The sequence below is a fragment of the Cygnus atratus genome, chromosome 2, assembly GCF_013377495.2.
Source record: "Cygnus atratus isolate AKBS03 ecotype Queensland, Australia chromosome 2, CAtr_DNAZoo_HiC_assembly, whole genome shotgun sequence".
In the NCBI taxonomy this organism is placed as follows: Eukaryota; Metazoa; Chordata; class Aves; order Anseriformes; family Anatidae; genus Cygnus; species Cygnus atratus.
The window spans coordinates 26,007,901-26,030,592 of NC_066363.1; the positions used below are offsets into that span (position 1 = coordinate 26,007,901).

Below are 22,692 nucleotides of genomic sequence, written 5' to 3' on the forward strand. Positions count from 1 at the left end.
CTCCGTTTTCTGGTTCTTTTCTTGTTATCTTCAGTTAGATATTTGAAAATAAACTGTATTTGCCTACACACTTGACTTTCGGTCATGTCTTTACAATTTGCAATTTAATTCACAAAAAAGTGCATTAAAACTTGTGCAGTGGATGAAAAGGTTTTCATGGAATGCTAGAAAGAACGCTTGTTTGAGTTTCAAGTGTATACATATGTATTTTCTAAGTGCAAGACAGACAAAAAATAATTTACGTATTCTCTACTTATTAAATTCTGTAGTATATTTCACATGAGGTATTCCAGGTCCACCTGGTTGCTTAGTGGAACCTCAAGCCCTAAGCTGATGCATAAAAAAGATTTGCGTACCTACTGATGTGGGCAGGAGCCCACACAGGGAACGAGAACAAGCTATCAGACAGCAGCGTTAAGAGGAATGTATTAAGTTGCCCATCTTTGCAGAATTTGGGACCCACAAACTTAAATACACTCTTTGATGCGTGTGTTAACTGCCAACGTCACTTCGTGATGAGGGAGGAAGAGGATATGATGGTTGTATTTTCAGTCCCTGGTTTAGGTTGCAGTTATGAGAAACGGAGCTCAACTCTCTCCCAGTACACAGATCTCGGGGGACTTCCTACCCCTTGTCTTGCCTTGTGAAAAGCTGACTATGATTAGATAGAGGGAAGCTTGGCTCCATTTTCTCTTTGATGCAGCAGCCAGGAACAATACTATTGGCAGCAGTAAACACCCCTAAGCCTGTTTAAATTCAGTTACTGCGGCACGCTGCCAAAACAAGTGCCAAGTGCCAAGTTCAAGAAGGTTGTGAAATTGACTGCTGTAGAAAATTATGCTTCTATTAGGGAGTCTGTTCCTTTTACACATCCCAGGGTGACCTCTGCCTTTCTCAAAACAGCATGACAATGCTACTTCATGATTAGTTTGTGAGCCACTGCTACTGACAGACCTTTTTTCTGGAGCAGTCCTAAGCAGTTGCTCTTCGTTCTGCATCTGTACAGTTGGTTATTCTTGCATTATTGCACTATTCCTCTGCTTCTCCTTTTGAAATTCATCCTGTTTGCTCAGGCTACTTCTCGAGTTCATCAAGATCTTTCCGAATTCTATCTTGTCCATCTATGCACATGCACAGTGCCTTTCAGTTTTATGGGGCCTGCAAACCTAATGTAATAAGCACATTCCATCATCCGCCATATTAAGGAAGAACGGCAGGGAATTACTAGTAATCCTGATGTGATTGTGGCTATCCAACCAGTTCTCCACTAGGCCCATGAACAGTTTCATCTAGGTCATGTTTCCTGACCATACTTATTTTGATTTCACTAGCCAACACTATTTTCTGTTTCCCTTTTAACATGAAATATGTTTTATACAAATAGTATTTCTATGCTGTTAAAAAGTATTTCCAAAAATTAACTACTCAGTGCTGTAGACTCAATATTTGAGAAAACAAATCTATATACACATTTTAGGAAAGCAGATGTAACTAGCAGGATTAGCGCACTGAACTAACTACATCTACCTAAATAGTTGTCTTTACTTTTAGATCCGTAAGCCCTATAGTTCTTTTGCCATTTATATAAACCACAATTAGCAAAAATTAATATTGTGGTTTCACTGTTGCTGTATTCTAACAGAGTTCAGTCCACAGAGCAAAATCCTTTCACAGTCTTAAGAGTGGCTGCTAAATGGAGAACAATGTAAATTGGTCACAAGGAAGTGGAATTCGGCACAATTGTCTGGCCAGGCTGGCAAAACTCTTACCTAAATAATGACTAGAATGAAATATTGTACTTCCACAAACATCATTTTTATGCAACAATAAAATAACTCACCAGAGAGATTTTACACCAATCGATATGGAATTGAGTACGAAACTTTTTATCACATGTTATTAAAGGCTCCATTTCTTGACTGCATCTCAGCTGATTTTGTGGGTTTTCCACTTCCCGTAAGCATGAAGAGAATGGAACATCTGCACCAACCATAACGTACACACTGTAGAAAGAGATGAGTGACAGACTGTCAGAATACCTCTCACAAATACCCAAAGGACAATGACGTACTCTTCCAAAGACTATTCTTGTTCACAGTAACAGTCAGCCATGTTTTAAAGGCTAAAATATATTCTTTTTACATTTTTTCTTGATGGTATGCTTTATCTAAGCATAGGAATAGCAGACTGAAACCAAACAGATTTTTCTAGCTACTTATTACAACTTACTTTGTTTTGCAGCATAATGCAAATGTTTGCTTACCGTTAGAGTTGTCAATTTCTGTAAAGTCCCAGACTTCCAAGTGTAGGTTCCTCATGTAAATAAATCAATATTACTTATGAAAATTGTATTAAAAAGTACAATTTTATCTTTTGGAAATCTTCAGTCCCTCTCAGCATAGTATTTTTAAATAATTTCTTCCCATGTTTTCAAATAAATTAATTAGGACTTATATTTATATACTAATATGAAAGTAATAAAGCCCCCAGTTTCTCCTGAAAGATTCAACACAACCAACACAATTTGGAGAATAATGAAAGCTGCATATAAACATAGTACTTCATTTAGCATTACAGTACATAAAATAACAGCAGCTCCACTGACCATATTATTCATTTTCATATTTAAATATGTAGAATTCTGCTGGAAAATATGGTCTGCTGCACTACATAATAATGTATCAGTGGATCCTGGAATAGAAATTACATCCTGATTGCCGTTTTTATTTAAGGCATTATCTAACTAAATGTTTGAAATGTAGCCACTTGCATTAAGCGGCCCTCCTACTGCTCTAGCAAGTACAGAGTATGTAAGCCACCCTCCCTCTTTAGATGTGTTCAGAAACTCCAGATGCAAAACAAAGACTCTGAAACAACAATCTTGTTTGCACACAGCTTGGATTTAGACACCCTAGCCCTTTCTTAGATATTTATTTGACCCAAAATATCTAAAAAAGGTAAAAAATAAAATAAAATCACTAGACACCTTTAATTTTGTCAGGGAAAAGCACTACCACAGTCGGTATAATTGAAGAAACTGGATCCTTATCAGTTTATAAATGGAATATAATATTTCAGAACAGTGTATGGTTATGAATCACATCTGGAAATTACGGATTTCTGCAGTTTACAGTCAGTAATCTAAACTCCCCAGATAGCTCAAGCTTAAAACTTTGATTTGTCCACAGTGCTCCTGAAGCACATAACTAGGGATTTCACTAAGACTACAGCTACAAATGGCACTGTTAAAACACTAAATGCTCACAGAAATCTGAGTGCCTTTGCAACTTACTCTCTACAACACCCTGTTTCAAAATTTTTGAGTATTTAATAGTTCCCAATTTACAAAACTCAAAAGTATACCAAGCCACTTCTCAGTATTAAGACTAGAATTACAAAATAAGTATATTCACTACTATTTTGTAACTAATTGAATTTATTAGTATTTGTTGGACTGTAAAATCAATGTATAGAGAAATTACTTGTTGTATAAAACACAAGAAACCCATGCTATAACAGAGGTTTGGAATATCAGTAAATGTTTCATATCTAACACCAATCTGGATTTCCAAAATATAAAACAGTAATTGCAAAGTTTCTAGAAAACCTATAAAAATATTAAGCCTTTCTGTAAGAAACGAAGAGTAAAGTAAAAATAACAGACTGACACATGTGCTTACCCTTCCTTCATATCATTAATAGGAAGTGGAACTCTCCCTCCCCTGTCTAGCGCTGAAGTAATGTTTATAGCATTCAAGCGTTCTGGCTGCCATACATTTTTCACTGCTCCAAGAAAGTCTCCCAGAACTTCACTTGCTAACATTTCTTCCACATTCATATTCCTTATGAAGAACTCCGCTTGATATGGTAAAGGAAAATCTAGTCGTAATGAAGAAGAGAGAATTTTGCCTTAAACAATGACTTCATAACAAATAATTTAACAATTAATGCAATACCACTTTAAGGTTGATGAACATTTCCAAAAATCTTGTATTTGAAATAGCCCACTTTGAGCCTAACATGATTATGTCTGTTTAATTAAAGATTAGTACCATCAGTTATTACTTAAGCTGAAAATCATTGGCAATTTATAAAGTTACTAAGATATGGGGGAGAGGAATGAAGGAAAAGATTCTCAGCTCCTAAATTTCATTAAAGACAAAACTAGATTCATGCTAACATTAGCGTCGAAACTGTTACCTTGCTACCAGAAAATTAGAATATATTTATTTAACTGCAGGATGTGTGTTACTAGTGTGATGTTTGTAGAAAGTCTCTAATAGCTGAAATAAATAAAATACCTAGTAGCACTACACCTCTGCTACTCAAGTTATACAGTAATATAAAAGAAATATGGTGTTTGAATAATTGGACAGAAACTGTTCTTAGATGTCAAAAGAAATAGACCTTTCAAATGGTTGATACAGAAGGCAAGCTGAATCTTTGCTGTCTTGAAATATTCTATATTATGTAATTCATTCTTTCACAAATCACAAAGTATTTTAAAATATCATTAAACTGTCATTAAAATGCATATTGGTGCTTTCTGATACCATTTTGGAATACTAGCTCTGCTACTGCTGAGGATGTATTTCAGAAGCTCAATTTATTTCAGCAGACCAGTGGCAATATGCCACTGGGCAATTTGGCCCAGTGTCGACATTTTAACAATTTTTCCTACCCACTGCTTTAAAAAAAAAATCAACCCTTATATTCATTAAACAGTAATGTGTTATTGCTGAATTCTTTGTCCTTCAACACTGATGCTGAATGCCTTTTTAAAATGCACCTACCGTTGTTCTTTGCATAAAGAAAATTAAGCAAACTGAACAACATGCAGAAAAACAGTGAAATCCTTTGTGTAAGCTCCATTTGAAAAGACATAAATTTCAAATTACTTCCAAAACAATAAACAAAGACTTCTTTTTTTTAATGAATAAGGGATGATAGTCTTACCTGACATAAATAATTTAGACAAAAACAACAAATTGAAACAAAAGAGGAAAAACTCTTACTTCCCCTTTATGCCCCTACATTTGGCTTGAAGACCAAACAACTATTTTACAGTACTTTTTATCGTAAAAGAATGGGATCTCAAAAGATTTTTTTTGTTTGTTTATTCAGTTCAAAACTCAACAAGCTGTTTTCTGTACATACCTTCTGCTGACATTATATTAATGATCAAATTACGTCTTGCTGTCTCAAAGGTACGCCTGTTATATGCAGTGATCTAGAGTTAAAAAAAGAAACAACGGTAAGCAAAAATGTGGGGGTAGCATTTCCCATCCTACCCACAACCCTCTGGAAGCCCCACTCCCCTAGTACTGAGATCTGTATTCATTGTTAGCTTCCTAGGGAACTAAACTAGCTAGAGACATTTAAATGAATTATTGGGAACCCAGCAATTGCAGTCTTTGGGACTGGGATTTTTACTTCATGAATGGATTCATAAGCATTGCTCTAACACGAGTAGTTTTTAAAAAATACAGGAATCTGTAAGTGGAGGGGAACTGAAAACCAGTAGGTAGATGCAACTTTCATGTCTCTTATTAAACTTATACACTCCTGATCAAATTATGCAAGGATACCAATCTTATATGTATGAGACACCTGATATGCTTGCAGGTGTCAAATACAGTCCTCAGTAGTTGCTGCATGATGCTGCTCAGAAATGGAACTGTGATTATGTGCTCACTCACAAGAATTACAGAATGAGGCTGGATATCAATATTATGAAGTATTGTTTCTTCTACTTTTTATTTCCTGGATGGTGATCAATCTTTCATGAAACAAATAAAACAAGGCTTTCTCCCTACGTTTACACTTTAGTTCGTTTCAGGGAGAGAGGAGAGGCAGAGCATGACTGCAGTTGACAAAACTGTGCTGCTCCTCAGCAAGTAGAGCTACACAGCATTTGTGAGATTGATTACCAAATAAACAAAAGTACATCTACTGCAGGCTCACTTAAGCAGTGGGAAAAGGTTGCCCAACAAAATTAAATCTCACATAATTAATCAATTTTGTGATAAAAGTACAAGAAAATGCCTTAGATTTTTTCGATTCCTCAGTTTTGTTAATTTTTCAGAGTTGTTTCAACAGTAGTTTGACCATTAATACTTAGAAAACCTAACTTTGGTGGTACGAGATCTATGTAGGAACATGGAAGTATCCATTTTGAGTCTGTACTTCAGACTGTTGTTGATCTAGACTGTCCACCCATAGTTAGTAAAAGCAACAATGGTAGAGATTGCCTCTGTACTGAGTATTCATTCAAATACAAGCTGTCTGCACAGCTTTCAAAGGAGCTTAATCTCCCTTACTACCACTCTGCTGCAATGCTTGGGTTGCTAGGTCCTTCTAATCACAAGGTCTCCTCAAACTAATTTACCTACCCGTGGCATCGCCTCAGGCATCAGGACATGGTGAAAGTTAAGATTCAGACTAAGAACACACAACCAATCCTCTCATATGGCACTAGAAGCGGAAAAAATGCAACCTGCCTTCACCTTGTAGTGTGGAATTAATGCAAAAGGCACACACGAGAACAGGTCCACAACACAGTAACTCATACGCTAGGCAAGATTTAGTTCAAATATAGGCTTGAGCTCACGCTTACGGTGTAGGTCCTGATATAGACCCTACGGAGTAAAAGCACACGCCATACAGAAAAATATAATTTTGAGTAATGGTTTGCTCTACGGAAAGTTGAGCAAATGGAGCTAAATGGAGTCTGCAAGTACTTCTGCACACAATTAATTCCACTGATGTGACTAGTCGTGCTGAAATCAAAAATGAATCAAGCATGGATGAAATTATCTACAGCATAACTTAACATTTAGAGTCATCATTCCTGAGGAAGAACAACTATATCAAATACAATTTAAAGAGAAAACTCATCAGGGGTTTAGGACAAATGCACCGCTGAAGAAGTGCAATGGCTGGAGCAAGTTAATTAGCGGATATTCCTTAGCACTGTGGGCTGCGCAGGGTCTTATTCATTCTGCTATGATATACCTGACAGAAAATAATCCTTTTTCCCTTTCAGTTGCTGCTCACTGAATAATTGGTGCTTTTAAACATTTGGGTAGTTAATTGTCAAAAATAAAGTAGTGGGTCTGTCATGGCTACAATTACAAGAATAGAATTAAATTAATGAAACTGCCAATTAAAATAAAATTTGTCTATAAATATGCATAATGAACCAGATAATACTTGATGAAAAATAATGCAATTAAAAACAAAAAAAGTTAACCTGTTTATTGTATGAATGCTATATTTTACAGAGAGGAAAAGTCTGGCCCAAACATCAGGGTAAAACATTACAAAGCTCTGAACTGAAATATTATGAAGACATACTAGAGAAAATGTTTATGTCACAAGTGACTTCCCTGCCTTACAATCTTCCTTTTCCATTGTAATTAACTTTTCAAAAAGAAGAGTGGGAGCCAATACCTGCTGACAATTCTTAACATATACTCCAAACCAAAATAATTTGGGGGGCATTTTTGCAAGCAAGTACCTCAATGACGGTTGGTTTGCCCACGTTCTCTACAGTTGGTGAACCGTACAGCACTCCATCACTGTAGGGTGTCCTTTGTATGTAGCGCAGCCATCCAGGTCTGTCAGGGTAACCCATTAAGTTGGTATTAAATGTTATAGGATCATTGCTTATTTCACCTAGATTGGAAAAGTGGTATTAGAACATTTACAAGAACACGCAATATGCTTGGATTTTGATGTTTGTTTTAGAAAAACTTATTCTGATTTCCAGTTATGTCTTCTAAACACTTCCATGGAGAAAAACAAAACAAAACAAAACATAGAAAATGCTCATCTTTAATATATTAGAAACATGTGAATTCTTACTCAGCACCTGTAAGCATTAAGATATTCTTATCTGAAAAATGTAACCAACTGCAGAGATGAATGCACTTGTACTCCTAGACTCATTTTTCAGTGGCTCTGATTTTTAGAACTCAGTTCCACCTAGGATTGAATCATCTGATCTCCCTACTGATGAAAGCACAAATTTTAATGCCCCAAAAGTTATCTTTTGATTATCTCTCCTTTTTTTTTTTTTTTAATAATAATTATTCCAAAGACCCAATGGGCCTGGGAGGGCTTACTGTAAACAGTGGCTGTGTAACTACTGATGCTTGAAAGCTTCTATTAGCATTAGTATCAAGACATACAGATCTTCAGCACAAACAGCCTGGCAGTAAATTATTTTTTTAGAGAATAAATTAATTCAGAAAGGGAACCAAATATGCCTGCAAAATGGATCCACGGATGGCTATGTACAGTGGTCCGGATGCAATCTCCGAAAGCAAACACCACCACCAGTTCTTGTGGCTCCTATGGATGCTCTCTCACATGGATGGTTTTGACTTCTGTTTATTTTAGCTTCTGCAAATGAAGGCAGACCCGCCTCAGGGCCAGCAGACCCTCATTGCTGAGGGGGGAGCACCTTACAACGTAAGCACGGAGCTCGAGCAGATCACTTCTGCACCCGTGCGCACACCTCTGCACTGTGCTCCTCGAACTCGGCTTTGAGATGGCACCAGCAGCAACTGTAGGACAAGTGACAAATGAAGGTGTGACAGGCAGGCTGGCACAGAGGGAAGAAACTGAGCCCAGTGAAGAAAGGAAGGCTGTCATCTCCTCCTGAGAGGCACAGCTGAAAAAGAGACTGAGAGCTGTTGCAAAACGCTGACTAGTTTTCAGGTGAGCATTTACACACCTGGCTGTGGCTAAAGGGACCAGAACTGAAGGAAGGGCCACACTAACCCAGCACCGAGGTGTAATATGACTTTCCTCACAGCTCCCTTGGGACATCACAGTCATCTATTATTGCACTGGTAATAAAATTCCTATCATCGCATGTGCTTGCTGAAAAGCACCTGTGATACCCTCTGGTTTGCCCTTCTTTAAGGTAGGTCACACCAGGGAAGTAGCCCAGCTTTTCAAGCAAAGATGACTGTAAGGACCATGGCAAGCATGGTAAGCTTTGGTCTTACAGTCAGTTCACATTGCGTCTACTGGTACAGAAATTTCAACAGTATCTGAAATCAGATTGATGCCGCATTGGAATCAGGCTGGGACCACGGGGACGTGAAAGAGAAGCCATAACTAACACAATTTCCAGGTCTGTGTGCCAAAGATGTGGAAAAACAGGGCCAGAGGCAAACTTCACTCTACCCCTGGTAATAGCTCTACCAGTCACTGTTACAGGAAACGAAGACCCAGGTACAAGGGTAAGTAAAAACACCCACTTCACAGGGAGGAAATAAATAAATAAATAAATAAGCCGGTTGTATCCATGAAAAAACTTAACTAATACTAACAGGAACTTATTTTTTCTTAGAAGAGAGTTTTTAAAGTTGTACTCTCAAATTGATTCGAAAGCTTATTAATGGAACAGTAGGTTTTGATTATGTATACACGATACCTGTACTAATTTTTTCATATTCTATAGGAAAAGAGCATACATTTATTTATATTATACACTAAAGGACAGATTAATATATTTATGATTCATTTCAGTGTTGTGGGACAGGATGTTCCTTCTTTCTCCTCTCCCCCCAGCTTGTTTATTCACATTCTCGCCTGCCAATGATGGATCCTTTGGCTTTAACTCAGGTGTACATCAAACCACCATGCTTAGGAAATAACAGCTCCGTCTCTAAAACCAAACAGCTTAATAACATTAAACTGTTCCTAAATATAGAACTAAGGCTGAATCCAAAGGAGCTTTTGTTTTTAGTGAAAGAAAACATCGTTACATAGTCTCATATTTATTTTAATCTTCTATTTTGTCTCAAGTTTGCTATATGCTTGCAAAATGCTCCTTCATCAAGCCTGATACATGCTATTTCCGTAAGACTGATCAAATATATGTCATTTTCAAGAAACATAATTATTACACTTCCATCATTTCATATTTCATGGGAAAACACAAAAAAGCATACTTCTTAATCTCGGATAAACAGTGTGTGTTATTATGCGTTCTCAAATTAACTACATTTTTCAGAACACAGTTATATGCATCTTTTCACAAACGATGATCACAAAACAAAACATTTTACGGTAATTCAATAGAAACTAAAAACTATGTTAGATGATTCACTGCAAGGTACATTAAATATATTTGATTTTTTTTTCTAATTTTTTATATAACATGGAAGATCTTAGCATCCCATACCAGGCTTTGGGTAAGGAGGAAACTCCCCCTTAAAGTACTCTCTCTCCAAAACATGAACAAAAAGAACTCCAGCAGAAGGGTATACATTCCGATCAGAGTGCACCTTAGACAGAATCGTGTACACTGGAAAGCAGAAGGAAAGATAAAAGAGAGAAAAGCACAAGTGAGACATGCTCTAGGTAACACGGCATGCATTTTAACAGCAATGTGCACAACCAGGAAAAGGAAAGCAACAAGTATTAGATACCTGTTAATAAGTTTTTAAAAGGTTGCATAGATTTAAGAACAGAACAAAGGGCAAACCCCCTCTATCTCCCACAGGATCCCTTCCAGTATTGCAATAAACAAAACAGGCTGCGTTAGAATTTAAGTAGTACAACCTATTTATTTTTATTACAATAAAAAAAATGAGGGAGCCTACTGCAATTTTTATAGTTGTTTTATTTGCAATATTACATACATAAAAATACATGAAATAAGCAATACAAACATATTTTCTTGATATTTAACAATAAAAATAAGGATCTTGAGGAAAACTGTGGAATCTTAGCAATAAATAGTAGTAATTCCTCTCTAAACAAAAATGGTAGACTTTTCAGTTCCGGGGCAGAAAAGGGCAAAGCAATTCACTTTAGCTAAGGATTTATGAGTTCTTAAAGCTAGACTTTCTTAGACCAGTAGGGTCAGATAAGCTACATCTAAAAATGTTTTTAGAGAGCTCTTAGAAAAGCTCAACTGAAGATGTTGTGCATGTATTGAAACTGAAGGACATGGGTAATTATAGGCCAGTCAGATGACAATGACTCCAAACAAACAAAAAAACAAAATCCACATTTTACAGGACTGAAAGTAAAAACCTAAAGGAAACTTACTCTAGAACAATATGCCATTTTAATACAAAGTTAGTTCACAAACGTACCTCTTATTTAGGTATAACACCTTTGATACAGTACTATAAACACATTCTAATGAATTTGAGTACAAAAATCATTATGGCACATTAAATGAGTAAGAACCCACTTGACTGACAAGTTTCAAATTCCAAACATAAATGGAGAACACTGATTTAATAGATGTATGTCGCAGGGTCTTAACAGGACTGACTGTAGGTCATATCACTATTCCATACTATTATTCAATTTTTTTCAAGTCACTGATTTCCAAGAATCAATCACTGCTGATAAATTTTGTGCGCTAAATTAGGATAACACAAGTGGTAAAGATAAGCCCTGGATAGAGTGATACACAGCTACCTGCCTGGCATGCTAACCGAAAGAGACTTTACATGAAGCCATGTCTCTGAGCAAAGACTCCAGGCCATACAGTATGGGGAAGTCATATGGAAGAGTGATCCTAAAGAGACTTTGGAGTCATTGTAATAAGCTCATAGGAACAAAGGCATAGCTCCTGGTAGCTGAAAGGGCTAATTTCAACATTTAGATCAATAAGCAAGAAATATTTGCAATGTGTAGCAAGCTAAATTTTCTAATCCTGGTAAAATGTTCCTTCAGACTTGTCGTTACACCAGCTTTCGTATTTGAGAGCTCCTTAAAAGAAGCCCTGCTAATTAGGCATTAATCACAGACATGGCACCCCTCGTACCACGTACTCCATGTGGAATCCATCTCACCTAATTTTAGATGCCTACAGAAACAACATCCACCACTGAGTCCGCCAGGCTCCTTTTATAGTCAGTGAAGAGAAACAGACGCTTCTAGGGGTTGATTAATTTGATTTCGCCTGTAAAATGAGATGAATCATGTCCTACATTCCTGCCTCCTCTCACTGGATCTCCGCTGACTACAGCCGAGAGGAGATGCAGACATCTGTAAGGCAGATCTCTCCACATTTAGTTACACACCTTCCAGTCTCTGAGCTGGATCCAAATTTAACAGGCTCAACCTCTCGATACAATATTGATCAAATTCCACAGCAGGAACATCTCCACTAAACAGCACTGACCGCCTCAGTGAGAGGTTATAAATAAGTAATACTTTTCTAAGGATCGATGACAGGATCTTCTTACTGATAGAGAAAGCGTTAGATGCCTCGCTTAAGGTACGAACCATTTTCCTTCGAATTTACATGAATCTTGCTGGAAAAGCGTTGGCCATAATCATGGTCCCTTGGTTATCTGTGTAATGATCTGCTTATTGGAGTTGGTGTTTTTTTCAGTTTTAGAAGTTCCTTTTGACACAGTATGGAGCAATGTCTCCACAACAATTTTATCTTACAGAGAAAATGAAAATGGACCCTGGAATTTTAATATAATTTATTTTTTAATAGTGTAATACATTTTTTGTGATCAATAAACCAATTATTGTAAATTCAGTACAGTAACACAGCTATTTGATTTGCAAAATTAAAATTAGTAATTTAATGACCCAAAAAAACTTGTGCACTCCCTTCTGTGAACAAGCTGTAAACAGATCAAGGGAACTTTAATTTCCTGTAAAATAATTTCAAGAAAAGCTGAAAAAGTATTTATAACATTAATAGGTCTCTTCCCAGTGCAGAAAAGCTGAGAAAAATATGGTAGCTGGATGAAAATGTGTCAAATATCTCAAAAAAATCTATTTTTCCATTTCTGATTCTTTGACTCTACAATGAAGGTCAATTTCAAACAGGAAGAACAGTGAAAAAGTAACGTATATATTCTCCACAAAAATAGTTTTAGAAAGTAAGAAAGATAATAAGATCAACTGTTACTAAAGAAAACCCCATATAACCCATATATTTCTTTTGTCAGTTAGAATAAATCTATTGCTACCACTAATTACCTGCACCTAAATACCTCGTAATGAGACACTCTCTCTTGCTAAGGTAAACATACGCATAAGGATTTCACCAAGATCACTGTCTTACATCTGCATAAAGTCTAAAAATGCCTCTCAGAAGGAAAAAAAAAAAAAAGGAAAACATCCTTATTTTGTCTTATAATGGCAAATATATTGTAATGACACGAGTCCATAGGGTAAGAACTAGAAAGTCCTTGCCCCCCATATCAGAGAAGCTCTCTTCTTTTTCCCCAACGAAGTTCCTTCAAAATCAAAAGGAAAATGATGAGTCTTCAGTCCTCTGCAGCAGTCAATGCTTTTCGGTAATGAAACAAGTGAAATGCTATTTTCTTCTGAGGCTTTTAAAACTCACAATTATTTTCATAAGATTGCCTGAGACTGAAGATGAACGTGTAATCATCTTAGGTGATCTAAGGCTGAAGCTGAATACACCAACTTCTAAACACTAATCTAATACAGCAAACTGTCAAATATGTATTGGCTGGGCAAATTCCCCGTGGCAGATAAAATTCCAAGGAGACTCTGAAAGGCTTCTGTAAATCTACCCATGAGAAATTAAAATTTTTCACTACATGGGATAACAACAGTTCCCGAAAGAAAAAAAAAAAAAAAAAAGACAGCAGCAGCTACCTCAACAGCACTGTTGTTTATCTTTCTTGTTTCCAGGTCCCTTGGAGGATTTTCCAAGATCCCAGGATCTATCTGCACAGAAAGGACAGAAATTCTGGAGATTGGGGAAAAAAAATAGATCAAATAGGAACTGAAGGCTGCAAAACATGCATCACTCTTTTAACCATGTAAAGAAAATATCCCAGTTGTCCTTTTTGTAGATCCTGTGCATGGGCATAGCCAGGAATTCAGCTAGGACTGTCTCAGCCTCCAGTCCAGAGGCTGTTACCAGCCACATGCCGGAGTGTGCGTATCGGATACAGATGACCCTCGTCTCCAGAAATTTCAGAAGATTCACCATGTTGGTTGGAGCCTCTACGCTGACCATCTTCACGAAAAACAAAACAACACACACCACACCTGGACATTTTCTCCAGAAATTTCAATGGGTTCTTTCTCCACTGATTTTTAGCAGAGGAGACAATCCCAGAAATAATTTCATTTGGGGGCCAATCCAGACTGCCTACCTGGACGGGCAGTCAATGCAAAGCCAACAGGCTTTTCTCTGCTAGTGTACAATAGCGACAATATTCTAGGTGCACTTTTACAAATTACAATAAAATATTTTTTTTAATGTATGTATATCTAGGGATTTTTTTTTTAATCGTTTCAGAAAAGTTATTGTATTAAGCAAACTGCAGAGGTGTTTCCAAGCAACCAGCAGCAATAAGAAAATATGCAATATTAGGTACACACACAGCCATTATTTCAAGCAAAGCTGTAACTGCAACAGGAAAAGTTGGGGAGAACTTACGAAGACACACAGGTCTGTGAATGTTTAAAAGATTGAAGAAATGCAAGATTTTCCAAATTACTTACCTGAAAATAGCACCTTATTCCTAAAACAAGGACATGACTGAAAAAGCAGGAGTAATATTAAAAGCAGATTTGACTGAACCAACATGGGGGTTTAAATTGATGACCTAAACTCACCATTCTTCTCAACAGCCTTTATTCTGCTGATAATATAACTGTTGGCTTGCTTAGTCTTCCAGTTAACTGTTCCATTATTGCCATCGGCAGAGCTTAACAAAAAAGCTTTTCAGAATAAAACAAATGCAAAATAAATTAGTCAGATCAACAGACTCCCACAAACCAACTATCAGATGGAATCAGATACCTTCTAAACCAGGTTTTTTATTTAGTCAGAGCTTAGGAATCTCAGCTTAAGAAAACGATGGTGTTTGATATGAATACATAAGTATATATTATTCTTCCTGATAGTAACCTTTTTGACATTCATTGTCCAAATCAGCTAAATTTGCACTAAATGCTTAAGCACCTGTAGCCGCTGTTGCTGACATAATTATACTGGTAAGAAATATGATGAAGCACATTCTCTGATAAACATATTTGCACTGGTAAAACCTCATATACAGGCAAAGACATACCTGAAGTTACCTTTGCTGGTGTAATATATTGTGGCCAAAGTAGGGGAAGTAATATAACCTAGAGCACGGCTTTGCTTATATGATGCTGGCAACTGGTGCCAAACACCTTGCCTTGCAGCATAACCAAAAATCAGTTCTGAGAGAAGAACTGCTTAAAATTAGTTACCTTCATCCCATTCAGCCAGAGCACTGCCTGAAACGGTTCCATCAGCACAGCTGAAGGCACAAGAAGGTTTACACATGGTGAGGAGCAAAGCACGCAGGAGACTCTGAAAGCAGCTGTTGAGCTGCCAAACAGCCTCCGTTTCAGCAGTGGCAGAACTGCCTGAGAAAGCTCCCTCTTCACCTCCCACTTTTTGTTCTTTTGTTCCTTTCCTCTGCGATGAAGGATATACCAGCTGTTTGTAGGTTACGCGCCAACGGAAAGCACAGATAGAAGGAACTGCGGTAAGGTGCTAGGAAGGGGAGAGTGGACATAATAAATAGGTTTTCTTTTGAAATAGCTTGGGAGTACAAACTCACGTCAAACTCCAGCTAGGAGCTGTTATCAGGCTAACATCTTAACTTGCTTAGAAAAACAGCAGTATCAGAAACAAACAAGAAGCGGTATTTTCCCTCAGATACATCTTTGTTGACAAACATGCATTCAAAATATTCACGGAGCCTTTATACTAGAAACTTAAACATTTGTGGAGACTTCTGCTGACATGGCAGCACTGGTCAGCTATCACCCTACTGATACCACATTCTCCACACACAATTTGGGAGGCCCCACAGATCAGGCTTAAACAGGAAAGATACACAAACACGGATCTATGCATGCGGCTGAGACACTAATTCATGACAATTTACCCAAAACCCCTAAAATTTAATTGAGGATAAACTGTAACAGCAACAACAACAACAAAAAAAAGCTATGTACTGAAATTACCCTACCAGTACAGTAACATTTCTCAATTACACATTTGTTAACTTCCTTCAGATTTGCAGTATATAGCAAGGATCTGTTTTAGCAAAAAGGTATTATTGCCATCCAGCGCTCTACATCTGTCGCGCATGCAGGACAACTTCCTCCCTGCTGAAATGATCTGCCTACCCTGAAAGTCTTAATATAATAGTGTCCTGGAGACGACCCCACGCAGTGCTGTTCATGACCTTTAGTGTACGTTTTTGGTAACACTAGGAATACTCAAAAAAATTCCAGAAAGGTAAAATAAAGTTGTTGCGGTATTTCAGATGCATGATCCAGGCAATTAGAACCTTTTCAGACAGAAACCAATCCCAGGCAAAGCAATTAACACAAGATTTGGTTAATGAAGGATTAAATGTTGAAGAGTATTATACCTATCACGATCGACAAGGGCCTCATGCATCTTTTCAAACTGATGCTTTTTGATGAGGTTGCCTGACGTACTGACAATGTTACCCATAGACATACAGCACGTCACCTAGCACTTTGAGAAACCAGACGCAAAATGAATCTAGCATATTTAAATTGAATATATGAAAAAAAAAGTTCAAAGATGCATTTTTAAAATACTTTTTTTTTTTTTATATTGAAAAATAAACGATCAGTAAGTGTCTCTGCTCTGGGCCCACAAGTTGTGCTAGGTCTGGCTGTGGGGATTAACGAGGTTACCTGTCCACCCCTCTACCCTTCGCTGCAGTTCACAGGGGAGCTGGAAAAGCATTCAACGCGTCTGTTATTCAGATGCCACGGCTTACAGAGTGATGTTTTCATATAAGCATACACATCACCATCTATTTGATTTTAAATGAAAGGTGTGAAATGGAGCAATTCAGGAACACGCTGCCCATTCAGTAGCTTTCATCACAGGAAAAGCAATCTCAAACAATAGTTCGGGGCTCCTGGATGGTTAATTGGTTACATCGGATTTCTAGTATGTCTCACAAAGCATTGGCCTTATGCTACTGGAATATTTTAATATATATAAAATGACCAGGATATATAACATATATTGATAAAATCTGCAGGTTAAGCCAAAGGCTGGGAGATTAATAAATAATGTAAGCGACAAGCCACTAACACAGTACAGTGAGTTGTTTGGTTAGCTTAAGGTGATCGCCGATGTGTACTTCAATGGAATAAAATGTAAATACATACCCGGGAACAAAGAATGCATGCCGTACTTACATTACAGAGCATGCAATTCAGGGATCCGGAACTTTGATAAAAGGAACTACAAAGATGTGGCAGATAATAACGGGTTGAACAGAAGCTTTCAGTAGAACACTGGTTAGAACAGCTAATACATAAACAACTACATCAAGGAGTAGCAGGGAGATTTTATTTTTGTGTGTGAGACAGATATGATCACCATTCAAATGCTGTGTCTAGCATTTACAAAGAGCCTTCAAGAAGCATAGTGACAACATGAAGAAAGCTCAGGGAGTATCTGTGAATACGATTAGAGGATGACAAAAGAGGCCTTATACTGAAGAGCACAGGAGTTCAGACTACTCGTTTTTACCAAAGGTAAATTTTAGAGAGAATGTGATCACCTTCATACTCACACTGAAAAAAAAAGTGTTAATGGTGTCAGGCTCTTTAATTTGTTACACGTTGCCTCAGTTGCCAGAGCGTGCAAGAGGACCAGCTCCCAGCTCTGTGTCTGGGACTTGAACACGCTCAGGACAGTACACCTACAGGGCCCTTTTTTGTTAATTTTATTTGCATAGATCCTATGTAAAGGTTTCAATTATTAATACTTAACAGCAGAACACTGAACAGAGAAGATACCCCCAATAAGTTCTGTTCACCTCACAGTCCAAAAGGACCTGAGCATCACAGACCAACTTCACCTTGCCACTCCTGTACTGCTCTAACATCCACCCAGGGATTCTGCACCGCTGCCCATCCTCCCTATTGCTTCCTCAAACTAGGATCACAAATCAGCCTCTTCCACTACGAATGCAGCACACAGGTCCACCTCTCAAAACCCTGCATCGCCCCTCTCTCCCATACCTCTATCTCCACAAACCCAGAAATGTTTCTGAGCTCTACAATTATTCATCTGCTCAGTGGGTAATGGTTATCTACCCGTTTCTGTTCCATCCATTTACGACTGTAACATCTGAGCATTTCTCTGAGATCATTCAAGAAAAGCAACCGGATGAGCCATTTTGTCAGTCTCACTGTGAAACTTCAGCAGTTGCATTCTTGGGAATGCTGCAAATTACACACTGAAAGAACAAAACCCTCATGCTTTATTAATAGCAACATTTAGCCACCACCATTCTCCCTCCTACCGCTGACCTGACAAAGAAACCAAATCCCAGCAGTTTTTCCACAAAGGCAAGGAAAACAATACTGCTACAATTCCTGGGGTTCAGCCCTGAGCCCATGGTGTAGCCAGAGAAGGAACATTGCCTGGATTCCTCTTATATTTCTATCTGCTCTTGATACAAATTACTACAGTATCTCTGCTTACTTCTGATTTCTCAGGTTGCAATGGATTCAAAAGGCTAAAGAAATTCAGAAAAGCCACAGATTTCAAGATGCTGAGATTGCTACCTGACCACTACTTAGTTCTTTCTAACTTCCCATCTTGGTGGCTTAGGCTACCACTAAAAATAATCTACATTGAAAAGACATTTTGGCTGGTTGTGCTGCAATTGTAACAACATTTAGCAAGAGTCTCCACTACTTAGTTGGGAGGGAAATGTCAAATCTCACTAGGATCGTGAACTGATGGACATGGCCTGGTTTTAACCAGTCATTATTTAATTTTTTTCACAGACGTACAGACAACAAAGCTAGTATTATTAGGTTTTACAATTAAACAGTTACCAGCCTTGAGTTACATCTTCACTAACACAGCAATGTCATACAGCATTGTTTTTTCAGTGATGAAACCATACCCATCTAATGACAGTTATTCTTGTACTTTAGCTTCACAGTAACAGAATTGACAATCTCATTCGTATTAGAAAAGCTTAACCTTAAATATCATTCCAACAACAATGGCAAGACCCATTTTTTCTAGCACTGGAGAAGATGATCATCAACTACTGTTTGAGAGCCAGGTCCTCCACTCTGAGTACAATACTAGCTCCCTGGGACCAAATGCAGGACTTCTGAAATCACTCTTACACTCTTTAACCTCTTAAGTCTCTTGAACTCCCTAAATTTTGAGTTAACATTTTAGCTGTGGGAAAAAGAGAGAACAACATTCTGGACTTCTGGCAGCAAACAGCCTCCTTCAAAAAACCTCTATGTATATATTTCATATATCTTTAACACATACAAAAAAGCATAAGGTAACTTTCTTCTGTAGTCAAGTGTTACAACAGAAACAGGAAAAATTAATCTCCGCTAGTAGAAGAGAACTCAAATCTATTCACTGAATCTTGTGGTTCTTACCATATTCTGTTTTCTCTGTAAGCTGTTTGTTTTTGCCTGGCTAAATAATGCTTCAGTACTATAGAGTCTACTTAAAGACAGAATTCAAAAGACATTATTTTTATGGGAGGCTGTAATTGCTTAGGACCAGCGATCCAGGTTGGAAGTTCTCCGACATGGTCATAGCTGAGATGTCAGGCACTGGGAAAGCTGGAAGATGGATGGGTTCAGCCCAAGAGTTGCACTCAAGAGCTATCATGAATACAATTCTGTTTGTTTGTTTGCTTAAAGGGGGGGAAAAAAGCTCAAGTGAGCCCCCGGGGCAGCTTACATCATTCAAACTATATGAGCTGTCCTGTGTTGTACCTGAATTGAGACCAGGGACATAATACAAAATTCCACCCTGATGAAGAATAAATGTTATGCAGATATCACTCACAAGAACTTAATACTGTTCACGCTTCCTTTTTTATATTGGTCTCAAGCCATTTATTGTGCTGTTGGAACTAATGAAATCCAACTTGAGACAAGCTTAAAAAGGTCTGAAGAGGAAAAGTTAACAAAAAAAACTTAAAACTTCTTCCTTTACTGTGGAGTCTTGGAGGGACTTGTGGATTAAGCTCACAGCTCAGCCTCCACAAACTCATTTTAGTTGAGCTTTTTTAGGTTTAATATCTTCGTTGATACTGAAAGCTTATCCTAGGACTGTCCTAGTTTTCCCTTGGCTGCCGTGCCAGTCTTGGGAGAGGGAGGCAGGAAGGATTTCCACATTAGGAGAAAGCGGTATCTTGCAGTATCCTGTAGTGTCTTGTATCCGACAAATTCAGTTTAATCCTTACATTGAACAACTTAATGCTTAGGCGTTAATTGCACCCTTAATATATCCAACACCTCATGTCACTTCTGCTGTCAGTGCCCAATGACAAGTTCTGTCATACATATCAAGTATAGAGATATATTTACGTGTTACTCAGAAAGATACTGAACAGATTGTTAGTTTCCAGATGGCATACCCTTGATCCCTCAGACCACAAAATAACTTAAAGAAATATCGCTGTCAACTTGTTCTTGGGTTGGCAAAAGTCTCACCACAGCACTTGCGGCTGGGCTACTGGTGAAGTACTTCACTCTGAAGAACCCTGGAGGCGTGAAACCCGAGTGTGACCTGATAGCTATGGTTTATACCCATCAGGGAGCGGAATTAAGGCTTTCTCTGCAGCCTTAATTCCGACACGGCAGGATTAAGCGCTCAAACTGGTGAATAGTTTTGACGGGCGGGGTGGCACGCGAAGGATGGGCTGGCCCAGCGCCCGGCCGGCCGCTGCAGGCACGCCGGGGAGGCAGCGGCCCCGCTCCGGGGGCTCCGGGCCCGGCCTCACCCCCGGCGCCCCGGGAGCACTGAGGCGGCCATGCCGTCCTCCCCGCGCCCCTGTGCCGCTCCGGGAGGCGGCTCGGGCCCCGCTCCGACCCTCCGCCGCCTCCCGAGGGGGAGAGAAGGGGCCACGGCGGGGCAGGCCGGCGGCTCCCGGCGGGGTCCCCGCCCGCCCGGCGCGGTGACACGGCGCCGCGACCGACCTGTCAGCAGCAGGGCGGGCCAGGGCCCCGCCGCGCAGCACCGCATCGCTCCCCGCTCCTCCGCCGCCGCCTGCTGCCGCCGCCGCCGCATCCTCCGCCCGCCGGCCCGCCGCCGCCTCGCCTCGCCCCGCGGCAGCCGCAGCATCCTCCCCTTCCCTCCCCGCCCCTGCCCGCCTCTCCCCGGCCCGCTCCGCCCCGCTCCGCGCCGGCCGGCCCCGAGCAGCGCGGCGGAGAGCGGCAGCCCCGCCGGGAGGAGCCGCTCGCCGCCCCCGCCCCCGGCCGCCGCCGCCATGTTAGGGGGAGGTGGCTGGTGGGGACGGGCTGAGGCTGGGTGTGGTAGAGCCCGGCTCATCTTGCCTCAGGCCAGCGCTGCAAAAGCATCGGCAGCGAAGGCCTACACCTTTCAAAGTTTATCTATTCTACGTGTAAATGCGGTGTGTTTTTTTCTTAAAACAGTGCTGCACCATCATCCCGGAGGGGACGGTCAGGGATCCAAGCCGCGGGCTGCAGCGTGCATTGGGGCTTGCTGCCCCTCTTCCATCGCTGTCCCGCAGCACCGTGACCCCAATTAAAGGCTGTACTCCATCTTCTGTTAAAGGCTGTACTCCATCTTCCATCCCAGGCCTGGCTGTGCTGCGCTGCCTCGTTTGACACAGGCTGCATATGCTCTCTAGGCTACTGATTCCTGACTGCCATCTGATGTCTGTGTTGCAGCCCGAAAGCGATGACAGGAAAGCTGTCACAAAGGAAGCAAATGCTCCAGTGCAGGAAGGAAGAATACTGTCAAATACAGTTCTCTGCAATAGTGATGCTGTATTTTGTGGGTAGGTGTATGCATATGTGATACATAACCCCTAGAAGAGACATTGCTATGCAAATAGGGCATTTTCTTGTGCAGAGCTACACTCTAGAGCTTCCAGTATTGTAAATACAAGATAGTCCCTGTACTAGAACTACATACTGAACTACATCTACAGCCATGCCTGGTTTTATGTATTATTTAGTTAGTTTGATTAACTCATTACATAAACTTGCAATGTCTTAGGGCAATTAGAAATGAGAGGGTAGATTTTTTGACATATTGAATGCTTTGTAAACATTTCACTGTATACACTAGCACAGGAGCTCTTTTAAATAAGGACAAGATAGTAAGTCTTCTATTATCCATGGAAATGACCTTCCTTCCTTTGTTGTGCATCGAGAATTTTGATTTCTCATGGAACTTCCTCAGTATTTCTAGCCTTGAAAGCCAAATGTGTTTGCAGAAATAATAATATACTTTTGAGGTTTGGTAGGGAGAAGTAAAATCTGGCTTGCTTGAAATGTATTGAACCTATTGAGCTCTTTAGAAGCAGGGGAATAAAAGATGAGTGTAGAAGACTTCACCCTATCTGGCTTATGAAGGGGAACCTTATGTAGTGAGTGGCTGTTCAATATAGAAGTTCTGCCTGACATTAAGATGCAAAATGCTTTGGTGCTTTTAGTCAGCCAGCTCATTGTCCCAGATGAAGGCTTTTTTTTTTTTTCCATTGAGATTTTCTTTAAAAATATATTCACATTTTTCATGTGACTACACAGACATTTATGAGCAGAATTATACTCTTTCATTTACCTCTGTATAGAAGTACTCTTCTGTTTCATGGCACTTTATACTTTTGAGGAGGCCTCCTTCCACTCCCCTGCTATGTATGATTT

At 39.3% G+C, this 22,692-nt stretch overlaps 2 protein-coding genes across 3 annotated transcripts in view; one reads left to right on the forward strand and one right to left on the reverse strand.

Moving 5' to 3' along the window:
- The window catches only part of SGCE (sarcoglycan epsilon), a 28,885-nt gene extending 7,727 nt beyond the window's left edge, over positions 1-21,158 (reverse strand). Inside the window, exons 1-7 of one of the 2 annotated variants that reach the window (XM_050708477.1) lie at positions 20,998-21,158; positions 14,602-14,706; positions 10,202-10,324; positions 7,520-7,677; positions 5,158-5,230; positions 3,681-3,879; positions 1,841-2,003 (exon numbers count right to left, since the gene is read on the reverse strand). In XM_050708477.1, coding sequence (XP_050564434.1) covers positions 1,841-2,003; positions 3,681-3,879; positions 5,158-5,230; positions 7,520-7,677; positions 10,202-10,324; positions 14,602-14,706; positions 20,998-21,142 — 966 coding nt within the window. In that variant the 5' untranslated portion in view covers positions 21,143-21,158. The remainder of the gene's footprint in view (positions 1-1,840; positions 2,004-3,680; positions 3,880-5,157; positions 5,231-7,519; positions 7,678-10,201; positions 10,325-14,601; positions 14,707-20,997) is intronic. The other variant, XM_035545218.2, reaches the window with a different exon arrangement.
- Positions 21,159-21,537: 379 nt separating this feature from the next.
- Positions 21,538-22,692, forward strand: part of PPP1R9A (protein phosphatase 1 regulatory subunit 9A) — a 182,818-nt gene continuing 181,663 nt past the window's right edge. Inside the window, exon 1 of the mRNA XM_050708478.1 lies at positions 21,538-21,821. The gene's annotated coding sequence lies outside the window, so the exon portion shown is untranslated. The remainder of the gene's footprint in view (positions 21,822-22,692) is intronic.